An 18,113-nucleotide genomic window follows, 5' to 3' on the forward strand; every position below is an offset into this window, starting at 1 on the left:
GGGTTTCACCGTGTTAGCCAGGATGGTCTCGATCTCCTGACCTCGTGATCCGCCCGTCTCGGCCTCTCAAAGTGCTGGGATTACAGGCTTGAGCCACCGCGCCCGGCCCCGAGAACACTCTTATAAAAGATAAGCATGATAGCTCATATAGCTGACTAAAGACACACTTGAAAGTGATGAAAAATACAATTAAACAAAACCTATCTCGTCACCAGTTAGGTTCATCATCATATTCCCTACCCTGTTCAATAACAAGAATCCATTTTAGCCTTTGAAATAAAAGAGGAAATAGATAATTAGTTGCCTTGTGGTTTTTAAAAATCAGAAACTTCCACTCTTTCATTAACTTTCCTTTTAACAATTAATGACTATATAACCATACTAGGAGCAATTTAAAAACAGCATCAGGATTAGAACTGTTGGCACATTCAGTAAAGGGATCTAGAACATGTAAAGAAGTTTAGAGTTCAGACTTTCCAATCTTAACCGTCTCCACTGCTATTTAAAGATGGGGATAGACATGAAAAATGAGGAATCTTTGTCAATAGAATGGATGCTAAATTTTACACTGAGAATCAAAACTTTATCTCCAACATTATGAATTTTTTTTTCATTCTTGATACACCACAAGGAATCGCATGCCTAATAGGTAGCAGGCACCTTGGCTAAACACCAGAACGCACAAAACATTATGACTCTTGTTTCTAGTCTACTTGATGAGACTGATGAAATAAGTTTACCACACAGTCAAAAGCAGACTGAAAAACTGTGGTGAGTGCCAAGAAGAACAGCGGGAGGAAAAGTGGGATGTAAGAAGGTGCTCTGACTTGTGGCAGGCCCGGGAAGGCTGCTCTGAGAAAGTGACATTGAAGCTGAGCTCTGATGGAAGAGTGAGAGAGCTAATTAGGAGCTGGGGCAGAGGGTACATAACATGCCCTAGGATCACGCACAAAGATGCTGCGGCACTTGGCACTCTGGAAGAACCGAAGGCAGTTCAGGGTCGCTGGAGCAGTGGGTGAGGTAATGCCAGAGGGGTGTGCATGGCCAGATTATGTAAGCCCTCATAGTTCACGTTATGTTCTCTGAGAGGGTTTTAAGCAAAAAAGAAAGATGATTCAGAGTCCCATTCTGAAAGACTCACTTTGGGTCCAGGGTGGAAAACTGTGTCTTTTCTATATTTTCATAGGTACAGAGTGTTCAAGTGTCCACTTAACTAGAGTCGCTTGGGAAATTATTCAAACTCTCTTAACCAGCTGGCTCACACAGAAGGAGACTACAAGAATTTAGGAACAGTTCTTGTACATTGTAATTCTCCCTGAAATAGCTGTTGAATGCAGAGTGGCTTTGAACGCTTTCTACAATCATCTGCAGTTGAATTGATGACGTGCAGAGCTCCTGAAACTTCCAGATGCAACTCTATAATTATTGTCAATCTTGTCAAGAAGAGTGGCTGAGTAATGCAGATTACTGGGATCTACTCCTGGAGGATTCAGTTTCAGTGAGTTTGGGTGAAGCTCAGACTCCATGTTTGGAACAAACATGCCCTGCAGACACTGATGCAGTGGGTTCATGGGATCAACTTTGAAAAACACGGCTTCCGGGGTTCAAATTTTATAAATTTACAACTGGTTTTCAAAATTGAAAAGTTGAGCCAGGCACAGTGACCCAGTTCTGTAATCCCAACTACTCAGGAGGCAGGAGCAAGAAGATTGCTTGAAGCCAGGAGTTCAAGACCAACCTGGCCAACATAGCAAGATTTTGTACCTTAAAAAGTTTTAAAAAAAGTAAATTATACATTGAATTTGAAACAGTCCTGTGAACTACGTATAGAATTAGCTGGTTTTCCAGGAGGCAGACATGGAAGTTCTCACATGTAGAGAGGAAAGGTTCCATGTGCTTAGAGCTGTTAGTTTGGTGGGGGTCAAGTAATGAAATTCCTGAGTTCCCTGTGATACACAAATACTACATAGAGAGGATTAGTCTGTTGATAAAGAACATGGGCTTTGGAGTTGGGCTGCCTGGGTTTGAATCCTATTTCTGTCCTTTACAGCTATGTGATCTCAGGCAAGTCACTTAACCTCTCAGCTTTCTTATCCATCAGATGGCGATTATAACAGTCCCTGCCTCAGAGGGAGGTTGTGAGGATTAAGTGACTCAACAAAAATTTTTTTATAGTGGTTCCTGACACACAATGGTGATCTATGTGGTAGCTGTCATGCTTCCACTCCCACAGTCTGAGATATCTCTCTTCCTTTCAGGAGAGGAAGAGTCAAGGCCATGCTTTTCAGTCAGAGGACATGGAGGGCAGGAAGCCAGCTTAGCTCTGAACCAAACTCCAAAAGTGGAGGAGTCATTAACCAAAAGTCAATGCATGGCAAAGTCAGCCGTTGATGTTTATTGAAATGAAAAAGCAAAATCATATTGATTTTTCATTTTCTTATAGCAATTCAAGTAAGTTGCTTATTTTACTAACTGTGACTCACAATGTAGAATCCTATGTATAACAATTCTTGAAGCGTTTTTTGGCTCCTTTAGTGACAGGGTGGTGTGGAACATGAAATGTATAAGAGGATGACTGAAACCCTTTTATAGTTGCTCATTTGCCCTGGAAATATTTCATTACGTGTCTGGTTTTGGGATGTTAATATGAACTCTTCCTCCTTTACTAACTGTGACTCACAATGTAGAATCCTATGTATAACAATTCTTGAAGCGTTTTTTGGCTCCTTTAGTGACAGGGTGGTGTGGAACATGAAATGTATAAGAGGATGACTGAAACCCTTTTATAATTGCTCATTTGCCCTGGAAATATTTCATTACGTGTCTGGTTTTGGGATGTTAATATGAACTCTTCCTCCTTTCCTGGAAAAAAACTGGGATTTAAGAGTCTGCTTCAGGACCCAGTTCTGCCTTCTTTTATGTGATTTGGATCTAGTTCCTGTTGCTCATCTGTAGAATGGGCCAGATGGTGGGAATTGCTTTCTGTTAAAGAGCACCCAAGCAAACAGCACCGAGAAGGCAAAGACCTCTACCAGTGTCCGTGCTCTTGGAATAGGCTGACTGCAAGACACCCAGTCGGCTGTGGAAACAGAAGTGCCGACAGGGGTATCCATCACTCTGAGGCATGGTGGGCCAGGAGGTCATGCGGAGGCGGCAGCAGCACTTGTCAGAGCCCAGAAGAGCCTGGTGTAGAGAGCAGCAGGCAATCACTTACTGCTCATTAATATTATGTACTGCAGCCAGGGGACCCCCATTTCAAAGGGAGCTCAGAGCAGCCTCCACAGCAGTTAATAGCTCAACAACTTTTTAAACAGCTGGGGAAGTGATCCAGAAGCACTTGGAGATGGAGGGGGTAGTCAATTTTAAATCATCATAAAATTCCTTCATGTTTAAATAATCCCCATAGCAGAAGTAGACAGAGGGTCTATCAAAAGGCATTTTCACACCCATCTCTTTCTTACGACAAGCATTTCTTATGAGAAGGGAGCTTTAGCTTACACATACAGGGGTCTACAAGAAGAAAAAGCAGCTGTTTGAGAAGAGATAATAATCCTATGCTTCTCTCCAGAGGGCAGTTTTATGAGAAAATTCACAATTTTATAACTGGTACATTTGATGTTAGAAAAATGGAACATGCAGAGGGTAAAACTAGTGATCTTGTTCATGCAGGCTTCCAGGCCACCAAGTGCCCTCCAACCTAAAGCAGGAAGCCAGCAATGGTTTGATCAAATTGGAAGAAGCTTCAGGAGCACTAATGAAAACAGGACACATAAAGTGAAGCTGAACGCATCAATTTCACATGTCCATTTGATTTTCTTTTCTTTGTTTCTTTTTCTTTTCTTTTTTTTTTTTTGGTTTTTGTTGAGCCAAATCTAGTTGGATTTGAATTATAACATTAAACTTGAGATATCTTTCCAGGTCATAAGCTCTGCCCCCACTATCCTGACCCCATCCTTAGCATCTGTGTGGCAGTGCCTGTACTTTCTACCCTGGGCATGGCTGACCAAAGTGGAAGTGGACACTTGACTCAGCTGGGTCTGGAATAGGAAATCAGACTGAGAGTCAGCAAGCTGCTTTCTAATTGTAGCAGAAACTACTGGTAACCTAAGGAGCAAAGAACTAGCCATATTTCATCACGTGAACCAGGGAAGCACAGAAAACTGGTACTCAGAGAGGGAGAAGAATGAAGTAGATCCCTACGGAGAGATAAGTGTGTAAGATGAATAATTTGGAGCTTCCCAATTCATCATTCCAGTACTTTCCCGATTGATGGCTGCATTTTAAACCTTGGGTTCTGTGAGATATTGCTTCATTATTTGTTTTATTTTTATTTTTTATACTTTTGCTTAACCTAGTTGGACTTGGTTCCTCTTGTAACCAAAGAGTCTTTTTTTTTTTTTTGACAGAGTCTTGCTGTGTTGACAGGCTGGAATGCAGTGGTGTGATCTCGACTCACTGCAACTTCTACCTCCGGGTTCAAGCAATTCTCCTGCCTCAGCTTCCGGAGTAGCTGGGACTACAGGTGCACACCTGCACACCACCACGCCCAGCTACTTTTTGTATTTTTAGTAGAGATGGGGTTTCACCACGTTGGCCAGGATGGTCTCGATCTCTTGACCTTGTGATCCTCCCACCTCAGCCTCCCAAAGTGCTGGGCTTACAGGCCAAAGAGTCTTAACAAATACATCAACTTGCAATTTGATGAATGAGGAGTAATATCAAAAGCTTTCTTCTCATTTACGGGCCATTAATCTGATGGACAACTCTTGGAATTTCTGGATGTTGTACCATTAGTATATGCCAGCAAACCATAAACAGTTAAAATACATTGAAATAATTTGGCTTATCAGTGGAGTTCCTCAAGGAAACCCGCCATGTGTTATTCACCATTGTCTCCTTGCACCTGGCACGTAGTACCTATTCATAATAAATGCAGGTTCAAACAGAAAACTATCCCAGGAGAGAGCTGTGTTTTTTCAGTCTAGATTTGAAATTTAAAAACTTGGGGGATCTGTTGAACTGTTTTCGATAATTTTGCCTATTCTTGCATTCGTTTAAAGTATATTGACTGTTGGGAGGAAGCCTGAGGGAGGCTTTGGGGATGCCAGTTTTACCTCGGCAGTGGTCACACGGGTATGCTAACTTTGTGATAATTCACTAAGGTATGTACTTACGACTTGGGAAATTTTCCCTATGTGTGTTATACTTTTTAAAAGTATAGACATTTCAAAATATGAAACAAAGTCCTGACCAAATAGAAATGCGAATGGGGAGACTAAGACGAAGAGTCACATCATCTGGGTAAGGGCTCCTCGAGTGCTGATTAGACAGACTATGCTGTTCAAAATGAAAGTGAACCCAAATCTCTAGTCACACCTGCTAGGAATTCTAATATAACACCCAGGGTTTTTTTGTTTTGTTTTTTGGGATAGAGTCTTGTTCTGTCTCTCAGGCTGGAGTGTAGTGGCGCGATCTCGGCTCACTGCCACCTCCGCTTCGTGGGTTCAAGCGATTCTCCTGCCTTAGCCTCTTGAGTAGCTGGGATTACAGGTGCCTGCCACCATGCCAGGCTAATTTTTATATTTTTGATAAACATGTGGTTTCACCGTGTTGACCAGGGCTGGTCTTGAACTGACCTTAGGTGATCCACCCACCTCGGTCTCCCAAATGCTGGGATTACAGGCATGAGCAATGGTGCCTGGCCCATCCCATTATTAATCATAGTGAAGTCTATTTTGATCTCAGTGAAAAAGCAATAAAAATCACTATAAATGATCTTTTGCAGTTTTCATTGATCTCTCAATCACTGGTCCATAGACTCCATCTACAAATCAACATGATTGTTTTCCCTAAATCTGAATGATAATGCATTACCAATGTGACCAGAAATGATTTCTTTCAAGTACAATTTCAATTATTAACATGCAAAATAGGGTTGTTTAAGCCTTCCATCTTTTAAGCTTTTTTTTTTTAGTAATTCATCATTGTTATAATAGGAAGACAAGCTTCTCTCTCATATTGAGGATATGGTTTTGTTATCTTTATGCTAGAAACAAACATAGGAGTTAAGAAGTTAGTGAATCTGTCGGTATGTACCTTTCCCAGCTCAGCGTACTGCAATTCTCCCTGGGAACGTGCAGAGGTCTCAGCTGGAAAGAGACTTTTTCTGGGCCTCTCAAACATTTAGGAGTAGCTGCCAAAACATTAAGAGTTCAGGTGCTGGAAGCGGCTTAACTGGGTTCAAATTCTGGCTCTCCCACTTAGAAGATGCTTAACCTCAGGCAAGATATGTAATCACTTGAAGTTTCAACTAATGAGAGTATAGTTTTGAGAATTGAATGTTAATCTATTTAGAATCTGTCAGCACAGTGCCTGGCCCAAAGTAAATGCTCAATTCCTTTCAACTTTTGCCATTCTTTTTATCAGTCATGTGATTCTGATCATGTATTTCTTTTCACTGTAGTCAGTGAGGCACTTATTTTTTCCTCCACAGCATGTGAACTTGTATCTCATCTATGTCTATTTATCTTGCATATTTGACCTGCAGTAAATATTTATTGAGAGAACAAAAATGATAAAAATGAATTTTAGAAACACTTCCTACTTTGCCCTATTTCCACGTGAATGTTTCTTTTGCAATATGAAAGCTGTGGCTCTGATGTTGTGTTAATATATCACATTATCATTATATCCTGCAAAGTGAAGGCTGCATACTCTAGATAGTGTCTCACCTGAAAGCTGAAGGTAATGCTCAGGTTCCTCACCTGGATAAGAGGATTTTGCTCAGACAGAATGATGGAAGCAAGAGAATGTGTCTGGAGTAGGCAGGTGAATCTCCCTCTTGTCTGAACCTCAGAGATTCTAGATCAGCCATGTCCAATAAAAATAAAATGTGGACTACAGATGTAACCTAAAACTTTGCAGCAGCCACATTATACAAAGTTAAAAGAAAGAACAGGTGGAAATTAATTTTATAATATATTTTATATAACTTGAAGTACCTAAAACATTATTATTTCAACATAGAATCATAAAAAATATGAATGAGATATTTTCCATTCTGTTTTAAATCTGAACTCTTTGAAATTAGTATATATAAGTCTAAAGGCCTAGGAAGGAGAATCTTGTACCATAGATGCCCAAGGTAGTGCTGGCCACGGCATAGTAAGTCAGAAGTCAGGAAATCAAGGGAATGCCTCCCTTTCTCGTCTTTCTGCACCTTGTTGGAATGGGATGGGTGTATGATGGGGAAAGGTGGACTTTGTACACTTGATTATCCGGAGTTAGACCAATCTCCTCTCTCTATGTCATAGCCTGTATGGATTATGTCTTTTTGAGAAGTCTGGCTTCTTAGCAGTCTGTGGGGGACCCAGAGAAAGCCTAGTGTTTACTCTGGGGCTCAGCTGTGTGCGGGAGGATCTGCCTCCTCTGTGGCCCATGTGGCAATGGCAGTGAATCAAGCAAACTATTTGAGGAGATGAACTTCAAAGTTCAAAGTTAGCACAGGCTTCAGTCATTCTTCTAAGTCAGAATATTCTCTTTCCATGGCTACCCTTAGATTCCCACTGCATTTTCATTAACATGACATAACCTTAGACTACACTAATTCCTTGTGGATGCAGGTGTGTGGTTAGGACATCTACATGGTTAGCAGGAGCTTAGAAAGAATAACGGGAAAAGAGAGAGCCTGGCGGGGGACAGGATATAACTTTCTGACCAGCCAGAAACAGGAAGAGAGAGAGGGAGATTGTGAACTTCAGCAAAGTGACTATAGACTCCTCTACATCCTAGGAGAATTAGAAAGGATTTATCAGCATAGAGCTATGGGCCTAAAACCACCCAGAGGCGTGGTGTGGCCCATGATTCCTGGAAAGCTTGCATGTAAAGCACATGGTGAGGCACAAGCACTTGAACATGTTTTCAGAAGTGAATTGAAGGCATGGTACTCGCTGAATGTTAGTTGTGAGAAAATAAAAAGCAACATTCTCTCTAAGCCTGCATATGGTGAGCTGAGTGGGTTTTGCCTCCGAGGGATATCAGCAGTTCTCTATGCCTTCCTGTTGGATATATGTGTTGTTATAAAGTTAGCTATTTTCAAACTTCTCGATACAGCTTTGGGCAAGAACACACCTCCAGGAGTGTTGTATCTATTTTCAGGAGTGCTGGGAAAAATAAATATGCTATCTAACAATATTTCATGACTCTATTTAACCAGGAGGCACAAAAGGAGGGGCTAGACTGGGGAAGGCCAACATTAAGCAAGGCTTCAGCTATGGGCCTGACCTGGAGGCTGCATTTGGGAAAGGGCTGGACACATGCATCTGAGGACAAGATGTGAGCATGACACCACAGATCCAAGCTTTGGCCTTGGCTGTGAGCACACTGCCACAGCCTGGTCCCAGCTGGACTGGCCTTCCTTATCCTCCACCCTCTGCACCTCCCGTCAGGGCAACAAGAATGGTAGACTCAGTGACTTTAATAGAGAAAGCCCTAGAATGGAAGCATCAACAGTCTTTACAGTTCAAACATTTACTGCCCTATCTCTTACCCTGTCTCTACCACTGGCAGTGGTCCTGCTATTCTAAACTGAGTGGGGAAAGAGCATCACAGGTTCCTAATCCCCACAGCTGTCTTCACTGAGGAAGTAAACCTCCGAAAGTGAGTCATGGCGACATCCAAAGCCCAAGTCACGGAGCTCTTCCTGGAAGCCTCCCGGGCATGCTGACCTCTGGACCTGGGCTTTGCACACACTGGATGCTTTGCAGCTTTGAGGCTGGAGTATTGTTCTCAACTGAATGACCATAGTGCACTGAGTACTAATTTGGATCCATAAGACTTGGCAAAATCAGTCTTTTTCTTCACTTATTATAACAGTAAAATATCAAAAGAGTCCTTAAAACAATCCCACTGGACTGGATGTTGGAAGGCAACACAAGATGTCAGGAAGAACCTTTGTTTGTCTCTTGAGGGAGTCAAAGAAGATAATACTGAAGAGACCTTAAAGACCATGCAGCCCAACCTACTCATTTCCCAGACAAGAAAAGTGAAGCCCAGAGAACAGATGGGCTGCCTCCTCTAGTCATATGGGGATTAAAAATATATATGTATATTTATTTTTTATATATATATATGTGTGTTTTTTTTCCATGAGCTTTAGTGAAAGTGACCAGTGTTATCTCATTTCCTGGCTTCTCAAATCCAAGATCCAGCCAAATCTAACTATTATTTATAGACTGAATATACCTTATGCTTTCCTACCTCCATGCCATTGCCCCCATCACTTGGAATGCCATCCTGCACTTCTCCAACCTCCCAACTTCCATCTTTTGAAATAATTTTCATCTATCAGTGATTAGCTCAAATATGCCATCTCTTAGATAAAAATTTCTCTGTGAAATAATTTTTTTTTTTCTGTCAACAACAACAGCTACCACACAGCAACTGCACTTACATATTACCTATTATGGACTGGGCAGCTTACTTATATTTTATCTCATCTAGTTCTCAAAATAGCCATATATTGGTATATCTTTAGTCACATGTCCAGGGACACTCAGCTAGCAAGCGGCTTTGATGGTTTATTATAAATATGCTATGTACCATAATTATGGTGATAAGGAGAAGAAACTACATTCTTTAATAGGGTTTTTTCCCCTTAATCAACTCTCTCTTTTCCCCAAACCAAAATACAGGTTAACACATGGGGACTGAAATCTTCTAGTTAATATTAGGATACATAATCCTCACATTTTCAAACCTTCTAAGGTTAAAGTTTGGCCCAAAGTAGAAGGCGCTGCTACCTGAACTTTAATTTCAGGAAGAGGGCATGTGGAAAGTGTGTTGGAAAGTGTGCTCTTGCAGGATGCGGTTCAGTGATTGTGGATGAGCCCTGTACCTCTAACCTGGTGTCTGTTAACACCTATTCAGGGTTGAATACGTCAGCGGTAGAAATAATCTATGCACACGTCACAGAAGGCAGATGTAGTTTCTACCTACTGGAGATTTCACTGGAGCCCCTGGACCTCAACACAACATTTTGGGCACATGTGCATTTTTTTAGAGACAGGTTTCACAGCATTCACTGGAGTCCCCAAGGGATCTATGAATAGCAAATATGAAGAATGGCCCTGTGTTAGAGGTATTGTGGAAGGCAGAAGAGCGCCACGACTACCATGGCACAAGGAGCCTTTCTGAAAAGATAAGAAGAATCTGTGGTGCGATGAAACAGTTTCTCTCTCATTTAAATAAAATATTCCTTTTTGGGAATTTGTTGAGAGGGCATCCTAGACAGCGACGGTGCATTTGTCCAGAGTGTTAAAGCAGTCAGGAGCTAACAGCGCTCACTCCATATTCCTAACCTTCCAGCATTTGATAATGGACATTTGAGACTTAGACAAATGCAGTGACTTATCGGAAGCCACAAAGATCAGAGCTGCGATAAATGAAAACTCAGTTCTCATTCAATTTCATGGTCAGTCCGCATTCGTTCAGATAACACCCTATTAAAATGATAACTGTTACAAGAAAGGAGCCACACAAAAACCCGATATCTGCATGTGGCCTACAGAAGCAATGCTTTGTCACCTGGTTCTAGCCAATTTTATCCAAGAAATAATCCTCTTCCAATGCTTTTTCAACTTTGCAACATTACCTGTCTATAAGAAAAGAACCGAATTGTGTACTTTTCCAAATAAAGATGGAGAAAGGGAAGTTAATCTGATCTACAGCTGACATAATTTTCTTTCTTGTCTTCAGATATCTTTTGTTCTTCAATTTCTGTCTTCTTCCTACCTCGCATGCCTCAAATCATAACCAGGACAGTGGGAGGTAGAAAGTGGTGAAGCATAAACATTTTACCCTCCTAGGGGAGTAATAATCACCATTTCGCAACGTGCTAGAATCTCATTTGAACATCACGGCACATCCGTACAGGAGAAGAAATGGTCATCTTTATTTTATAGATGATGAGACCATGGTTTTCATACAAGCAGACAATCCTCCCAAGCAAGCAGAATAGCAAGAATTTTCATCTAACTTTGTGTTTTTTCAAGACTTTAATTTTAGGATGGTAAATATGGGGACAAAAGTCTTCAGGAGATCCCAAATGCAGAAAACATCCCTCCACATTAATTAACAAGATGTATTTATGCATGTACGCTACCAAGCAACTATAGAGACACATGCATATATTTACATTATTGTCTTTTCTGCCCAGTGAATCTGAAAGAAAGCATGTTGAAGTTCTGCTATTGACTGGGAGAATACACGTGCAGAGAGTAGGTGATTTGTCCTTGACCACCTAATAAATGAAAAGTTACATCAAAGAAAACTATTGCTCTATAATGTGGAAATGTTCTTGCTAGTGATGCGTTAATTTTAACAAAATGTTACCATAATGAAGCAGCATATTTAACTCATGGAGGTTTTTTTTATAGCAGTACTCTGTATGTGCAAAGTAAAATCTGATGGTGTTTCCAAATAGAGTCTTTACCATCCCCCTTTTTAAAACAAAGAACTTCAAGGGCAGAGTGGGAAGATTTTAATGATAAAAATATAAAGAGTAGGATTCCTATGATCTTTAACCAAGAATAAGCTCAATTTCTTAATTTCTTACCCTCTAAAATATTCTGGTTCTTAAGAAATCAAAGATACTTTAAAATCTAAGATAATTCTGGCTGCCCAAAAATTTCAGTTCTTGAGAAATCAAAGGTACTTTAAGATATAAAATAATGCTGAATACCAATCATTGAGAATTACCTTTTCCTTTGGGATTATTTTACTTCGGTAAACACTTTTTTTCAGTACTCTAATTAAAGATCATTCTTAATTAAGCTGAATCAAGAAACTGATGGCATGTTGCATGAATTTTGTTCCAGGGAAACTTGCCCATTTTGAAAGAACCTCTCAGCATGAAGAGATCAGTGTTGCAGGGAAATTTACAAGTCATCAGTCTAATCTTGCACTCTGGGTAGGAACGTCATTTATACCACACCTGAGAAGTGACTAGCTAGTACCTACTAGAATATGACTTATGACACGGAGCTCACTGCTTTACACAGCAGTCCACCCCGCTGTGCAACAATTCTCATCATTTGATGGTTCTTATTTTGAATAAAAATCTACCTGCTTTTAACTTTGTCCAAGACCTGGCTCCTGAACCAGCACAAAACCCTCTCTTTCTTCACATATGAATTTTGAAGACGTGTTTCCTTGCTTCGAGTGTTTGTTCTTCCGATAAAACACCCTTGGTTTCTTTGATTTGTCTTCCTGCACCTTGGGTTCAGATCTGTCAGTATCATCCCTCTACAAGAAAGCCCTTTTTGCAATCTATGACAATTCACTAGTCTCTCTTTTAAATTGCATACCTCAAAATTTATGCAGTCTTTGGTAACTTTCAGAAATTGTTGCTGCTGAGAAATTTCCCTTGATTTATAAGCAGGCCTTTTTGCTCACTGTGCTCTCTTTTGGTTGTGGTGGCTCTGTGATCTGGGGACCTACCTTTGCCAAGGTCTCATCATCCAGGTGATTCTTCTGAATCACATGTTGAAGTGCAAAATAAATTTTTTCCTGAAGCTTCTGGACCTTCCTTGGTTCTATAAGCCAGGCTCGGTCTGATGAAAGAAAGAGTAGATAAGTGGAGGGAACATCAACTTTATTTTGCTTCACCCACATATATAAGTGCCAAACTTCAGACCCATTTCATATTACTTAGTTCTAAGTTGCTTCTGAAGACATGTCATTATTTACATAAAACATAAGTATTTCATAGGCAATACCAAGATGCCAGGAATGCACAATATTATGACATAGGAAATCACTTTGCAGAAAAGGACACAATGGTTCAGATGATCTGCTTCTTTGTTTCTTATTGTCTGTGACAATTTACATCTCTCACTCTTTGCTTTGGACATATGCTTAGGTTTTCTTTCAAAGTAGAAGTTAGCGATTTGTGAAGAAGAATTATAGAAGTGAAGAAAATCACAGGAATATTTTTGGTGTTCAGGATCCCTTTTCCTTTTCTCAGCTTATTTTCTCATCAGATATAAAGCTGAAGCTATGTTAGAATTTATATAGCATAAACATAAATCAGTTTCAAAAATTCACTTCTAAGTTCTATTTTCCTATATTGAATTTTTAAATAGTGAATAGGATAATCCCTTCTTTCCTTCCTCCCTCTCTTTATCTGTTTCTCCCTGCCCTCAGACCCTCTCTCCCTTCTTTCCTTCCTTCCCTCCTTTCTTCCTCTCTTTTTTTCTCCCTCCCTTCCTCCCTCCCCTCCCACACTTCTTCCTTCCCTCCTCCCCCTCTCCTTCACTCTCTCCTTCCTTCCTTCCTAGAAGATTTATACACCATGGTGACAAAATTCAGCCCAGTGCCTTAGTTTGGACCTTTATGGAAGAGACACCCCAAGTCTTCAAATGCCGAGCAAATACTCATGGAAAAGAACTCGAACATGATCTTCCTGAACACAGTTCAGGTCAGGTAAGAAACTCAATTCTGTAACCCTAGACAGGATGAAGACAAGTCTAGCCAACAGTTAAGCAAACCCTTACGTAAGTGAGTACAAAAGCTTTCAGTGACAATTGTCAATCAGAATACATTAAGTTCCACTCCCTCTCCCTTCCCTAAGCTGTTTGGAGCTGAATAAACAGTGGCTTTTATGTCAGGACCCTGGAGAAAGAATAGGGGGCTGTCTGGCAGGAGATGGAGCCTACATAGGCTGGAAATCTTTTTGAATATGGCACTAAGCCAGGGTGGCAAATGAGGTATTTGGAGTTCATGAAGCCTCTCAGTGTGGGTCTGCTAGCAGCACTGGAAGAGTCCCCACTAGGTAGAGTAAACCAAATTGCATGCTTCCAAACTTCTCAGAATTTAATGATGATAGCATGTTTTTTTCTAGAAAAAGGCCAAAGAGCTCAGCTGATTTCTAATTCAGAAGGAAGAGGCTAGCTTTTCTTCTGATCATTTTCACAGATCGTTCATATTTAATATATTTAATATTTCATGTCTTAAATATTTGCTGCTTAAAATTTACTGACTTGCTACAAATATACCTAAAGAGAAGAGTGACTCTAACGCTTCCTTTGAGCAAACAAGAACTAGAGGAAAACCATCTCCCTCATCTATGGATCCACTGGCTTAGATTTAGTTTTCTATTGAACTATTCTCAATGGAAATAATCAAATGCAATGAGAAAATGGTAGAAGGAAAATTATTTGGCATGTGGCTGCTAACAGAGAAAAGTATTCTTGTCACTTCTTCCATCTATCTTTGTGCTTCCAAGCCTGGGAAACTTTCTAGGGTTTAAAAAAAAAAAAGGCCTAGAGGAACAGCTTGATTTTAGACAGAGCCATAAAAGAAACTGTTAGTAAAAACACTCTATGTGATAACTAATTTCCATTTTTGATAAAGTGGTTAAATAAAAAACAGTAGCAAATTAAAAATATCCTGATAAGACCATCAAGAATCGTATTAAGAATAATAAAGCCTAACAGATAAAAACTGTAGACATTGGTGTTACTGGAAAATATCGCTACAATGGCATGTTAAAATTATAATATGTAATCTTACATCACAGGTAAGATTAATTGCTTTCAGTTTCATTGAAAAATATACTAGGGCATATATAAGAAAAGAGTTCTGGTCTCTACAGATAAATGGGTAACAGAAGAAATGAGTCTCTTGCCTTAAAAATTAGGCAGGAATTTGTTTTTCTTCTGTAGAAACCTGTCAGTGATGCTGTTATCCCTTAACCCAAAATGTAACATAACAACAGCTCAGTAAGTAACTGAATTCTCATTCTGGCTAGACAGCCATATATTTATTACTACATTATTGTCGTTATATTATTATGATTATATTATTTATTATATTTTAAGCTGGCATATACTTTTTTTGTTTTGTTTTGTTTTTTTTGAGACAGAGTTTCGATCTTGTCGCCCAGGCTGGAGTGCAATGGCACAATCTCGGTTTACTGCAACCTCCGCCTCCTGGGTTCAAGTGATTCTCCTGCCTCAGCTTCCCAAGGAACTGGAATTACAGGCACCCACCACCATACCCAGCTAGTTTTTGTATTTTTGGTAGAGACGGTTTTTCACCACGTTAGCCAGGCTGGTCTCAAACTCCTGACCTCAGGTGATCCGCTGGCCTCGGCCTCCCAAAGTGTTGGGATTACAGGCATGAGCCACCACGCCAGGTGTAGCATATACTTTTAAAAAGTATTTCACTCACTACAGTTCTAGTCGATCCATAAATATTGTCATACCTTGAATTCTTTGAAAAGTTGGCATTTCTGTGCATTTTAGAGCCAGCAGAGGTCTTAGTTATTATGGAGTCCATCCCTCTTATTTTATAGAAGAGGAAACTAGGGCTCTGAGGGGTCAAATGTTTAATATCACACAGATACATGGTGACAGAGCTGGTACCAGAATGTCCACCTCCATGTCTGAAGTTTTGCCTCTTCTACCGGGCAGTCTTCAGTATGAGTAATTTTCCCCTCTGCTGTCCTCACCTCCTTTTAAAACTTCTGATACAGGTGACCCTTTTACAATGTGGGTTTGAACTGTGTAGGTCCAGTTATATGAAGATTTTCCTTCTGTTTCTGCCACCCCGGGACTGCGAGAACAAACCCTCCTCTTCCTCCTTCTCCTCAACCTACTCAGTATAAAGATGACCAGGATGAAGACCTTTATGATAATCCACTTCCACTTAATGAAAAGGAAATCTGTTTCCTCTTGCTTATAATTTTCTGAGTACCATTTTCTTTTCTCTAGCTTACTTTACTGTAAGAATACAGTATACAATACATTTAACATGTAAAGTATGTGTCAATCAACTGTTTATGTGATCAGCGAGGCTTCTGGTAAACAGTAGGCTATTGGTAGTGAAATTTTTTGGAGTCAGAGGTTACATGCAGATTTTTGACTGCATGCAGGGGGTTGATGCTCCGACCCCTGCGTTGTTCAAGGTCAAATGTATTGCTAAGAAAATAGGCACTAGCATTTGTCTGAAGTGAGCACATCAACATGAATTTGGGCAAAGATGCCAACACAAGAGGTATTTAAAAAGTAGTAAGTGTTCCTTTTACTTATGTAGGTCCCCATTCTGGAGCTTTCCTTTAGGTACATTTCTACTGTGTCTCATCCAACTGGACATTTATTTTCTAGGTACTTTATTCTTAAAGTCAAAATAGAACTTGGCTGTAACTCAGGCCACTATTTGTCTTCCTTTATTTGTTAAGGAATGATTCTGCTTATCTGAATCTGGAATAACCCCTACCTCATGCTCTACTCTTGCTTTTGGGCCAAAATTGGTCATTTTAATAAACTTGAGGCTACTTCCCTTTTCACTGTCCAAAAATATCAAAAGCCTGGTAAAGAAAATACAGTTCTGTTAAAGTTTCTCCTGAACACTTTGGCTTAGGCAGGTGTCATCAATGTTAAAAATAGTAAAACAAGTTCTTAAAAATGGTAAGAGAACTGAGACTGCCCTACCTGGAGATATCAGAACAGCAGATGAGAACAAAGCGATCTCCTCCTCGGTCAGCTGCAAGGAACACAAATTCTTTGCAAAGTCAAATGCTTCATTCACTAGGTCATCAGAACCTATAAAGGAGAAGAAAAATGGAATAAAAATACTTGAACTTGAAATGGGGCAAGAGTAAGAAAAATCTGAGCTATCCAAGGAGGTGCATACTAGACTTCTAGAAAAGATATTTTTTAAGTTTCTAATTATAAAAAGTGATTGACACTAATCAAAGAATGAAAAAATTGGGCAACATCTTGGCCAGGCAATCAAAGTTAACATTACCTACCAACGACAAGCAAGTAGACTTAGTGCGTAAGCAGTGTCACATCTGCTTGGGAATCCATACTATGATTATATCCTTATAAATTTGAAATGCTTTTGCATTAAAGAATATAAAATAAGTGATTTGGGGATCCTTTACAATAGAGATAGTATTCATAGAAAACCTAAAACATTACATATAGGGGCTGAGAATTGTCAGTCTTCGTAGCACTTGAAGCTAGCAATGTAAGGTATTCTGGTCTTTCAAACTGAAACGTTAGAAATATCTTATGGAACAGAGATGAGATACACTTCAGTTTTGCAATTTCCTTGGAAATTTGATTAAGGAGCTAGAGTTCATTTCTTACTACCTTCTAATGAATGACTCACAGGTCAGTTGCTTAGCTGTTGTGAATTTTGGAAAATAATGTTGCATCTCTACACTGATCCCTGGTAAATGTTTATTTGATGAAGCTGGAAATATACTGAGGTTGCTTGCCAAGGCTTTTCCTCCTTTCTTGAAAATCTAGCCCTTGGAGATGACATGGATGTGTATCAACCGTAGAAGGGAAACATTGCCAGCCCCAATGGACTTGTTGTTGGCTGCCATATCAACTAACAGCACAAGAGGTGAAAGGGCAGTGGCCTTCTTTGGTGTCCATGGGCAGGATATGGAACAAATGGCACTATCAATCGTTAAAACCTTTCCTGGCATCAGCCCATCTTTGCTAATGTTCTTCCTATCCATGCCATGCACTGATGACTGGATGTGATGATATACAACACTTCCAAACAAAGACTGACTCTGTTAGTGTCTTCCCACAGGAATGGTCTGGGATCACTGTGGGCAGGTTGGCATGAACTCTCTGTGCTCCCAGAACTTTGTGAATTAACTTCTGTGGGTGAGAAACAAGTAGAGGAGCTCCTCTTTGAATTAATTATCTTAACTCATGATGATAAATTGACATAAGAAACTTAAGAGGTCACCCCATGGATGACCAGGGGTCTACGCAATATACAATAAAGTTGAAAAAAAAAAGCTGATTTCACAAAGAATGATCTATAATTCAGCCCAGCTCTTTTAGCATCAGTGTCCAGTTCTTTCTTCCTTTCTTTCTTTCTTCCTTCCTTCCTTCCTCCCTTTCCTTCCTTCCTTCCTTCTTTCTTTCTTTCTTTCTTTCTTTCTTTCTTTCTTTCTTTCTTTCTTTCTTTCCTTCTTTCTTTCCTTCTTTCTTTCTTTCTTTCTTTCTTTCTTTCTTTCTTTCTTTCTTTCTTTCTTTCTTTCTTTCTTTCTTTCTTTCTTTCTTTCTTTCTTTCTTTCTTTC

At 39.9% G+C, this 18,113-nt stretch overlaps 1 protein-coding gene across 2 annotated transcripts in view; it reads right to left on the minus strand.

The window, feature by feature from the left end:
• The window catches only part of RORB (RAR-related orphan receptor B), a 190,607-nt gene that overhangs the window by 4,483 nt on the left and 168,011 nt on the right, over window positions 1–18,113 (minus strand). For both annotated transcript variants that reach the window (XM_011947024.1, XM_011947025.1), the window contains exons 8-9: window positions 16,494–16,604; window positions 12,499–12,611 (exon numbers count right to left, since the gene is read on the minus strand). In XM_011947024.1, the coding sequence (XP_011802414.1) occupies window positions 12,499–12,611; window positions 16,494–16,604 (224 nt within the window). The remainder of the gene's footprint in view (window positions 1–12,498; window positions 12,612–16,493; window positions 16,605–18,113) is intronic.

This window comes from Colobus angolensis, unplaced genomic scaffold, assembly GCF_000951035.1.
Source record: "Colobus angolensis palliatus isolate OR3802 unplaced genomic scaffold, Cang.pa_1.0 Scaffold257, whole genome shotgun sequence".
Lineage (NCBI taxonomy): Eukaryota > Metazoa > Chordata > Mammalia > Primates > Cercopithecidae > Colobus > Colobus angolensis.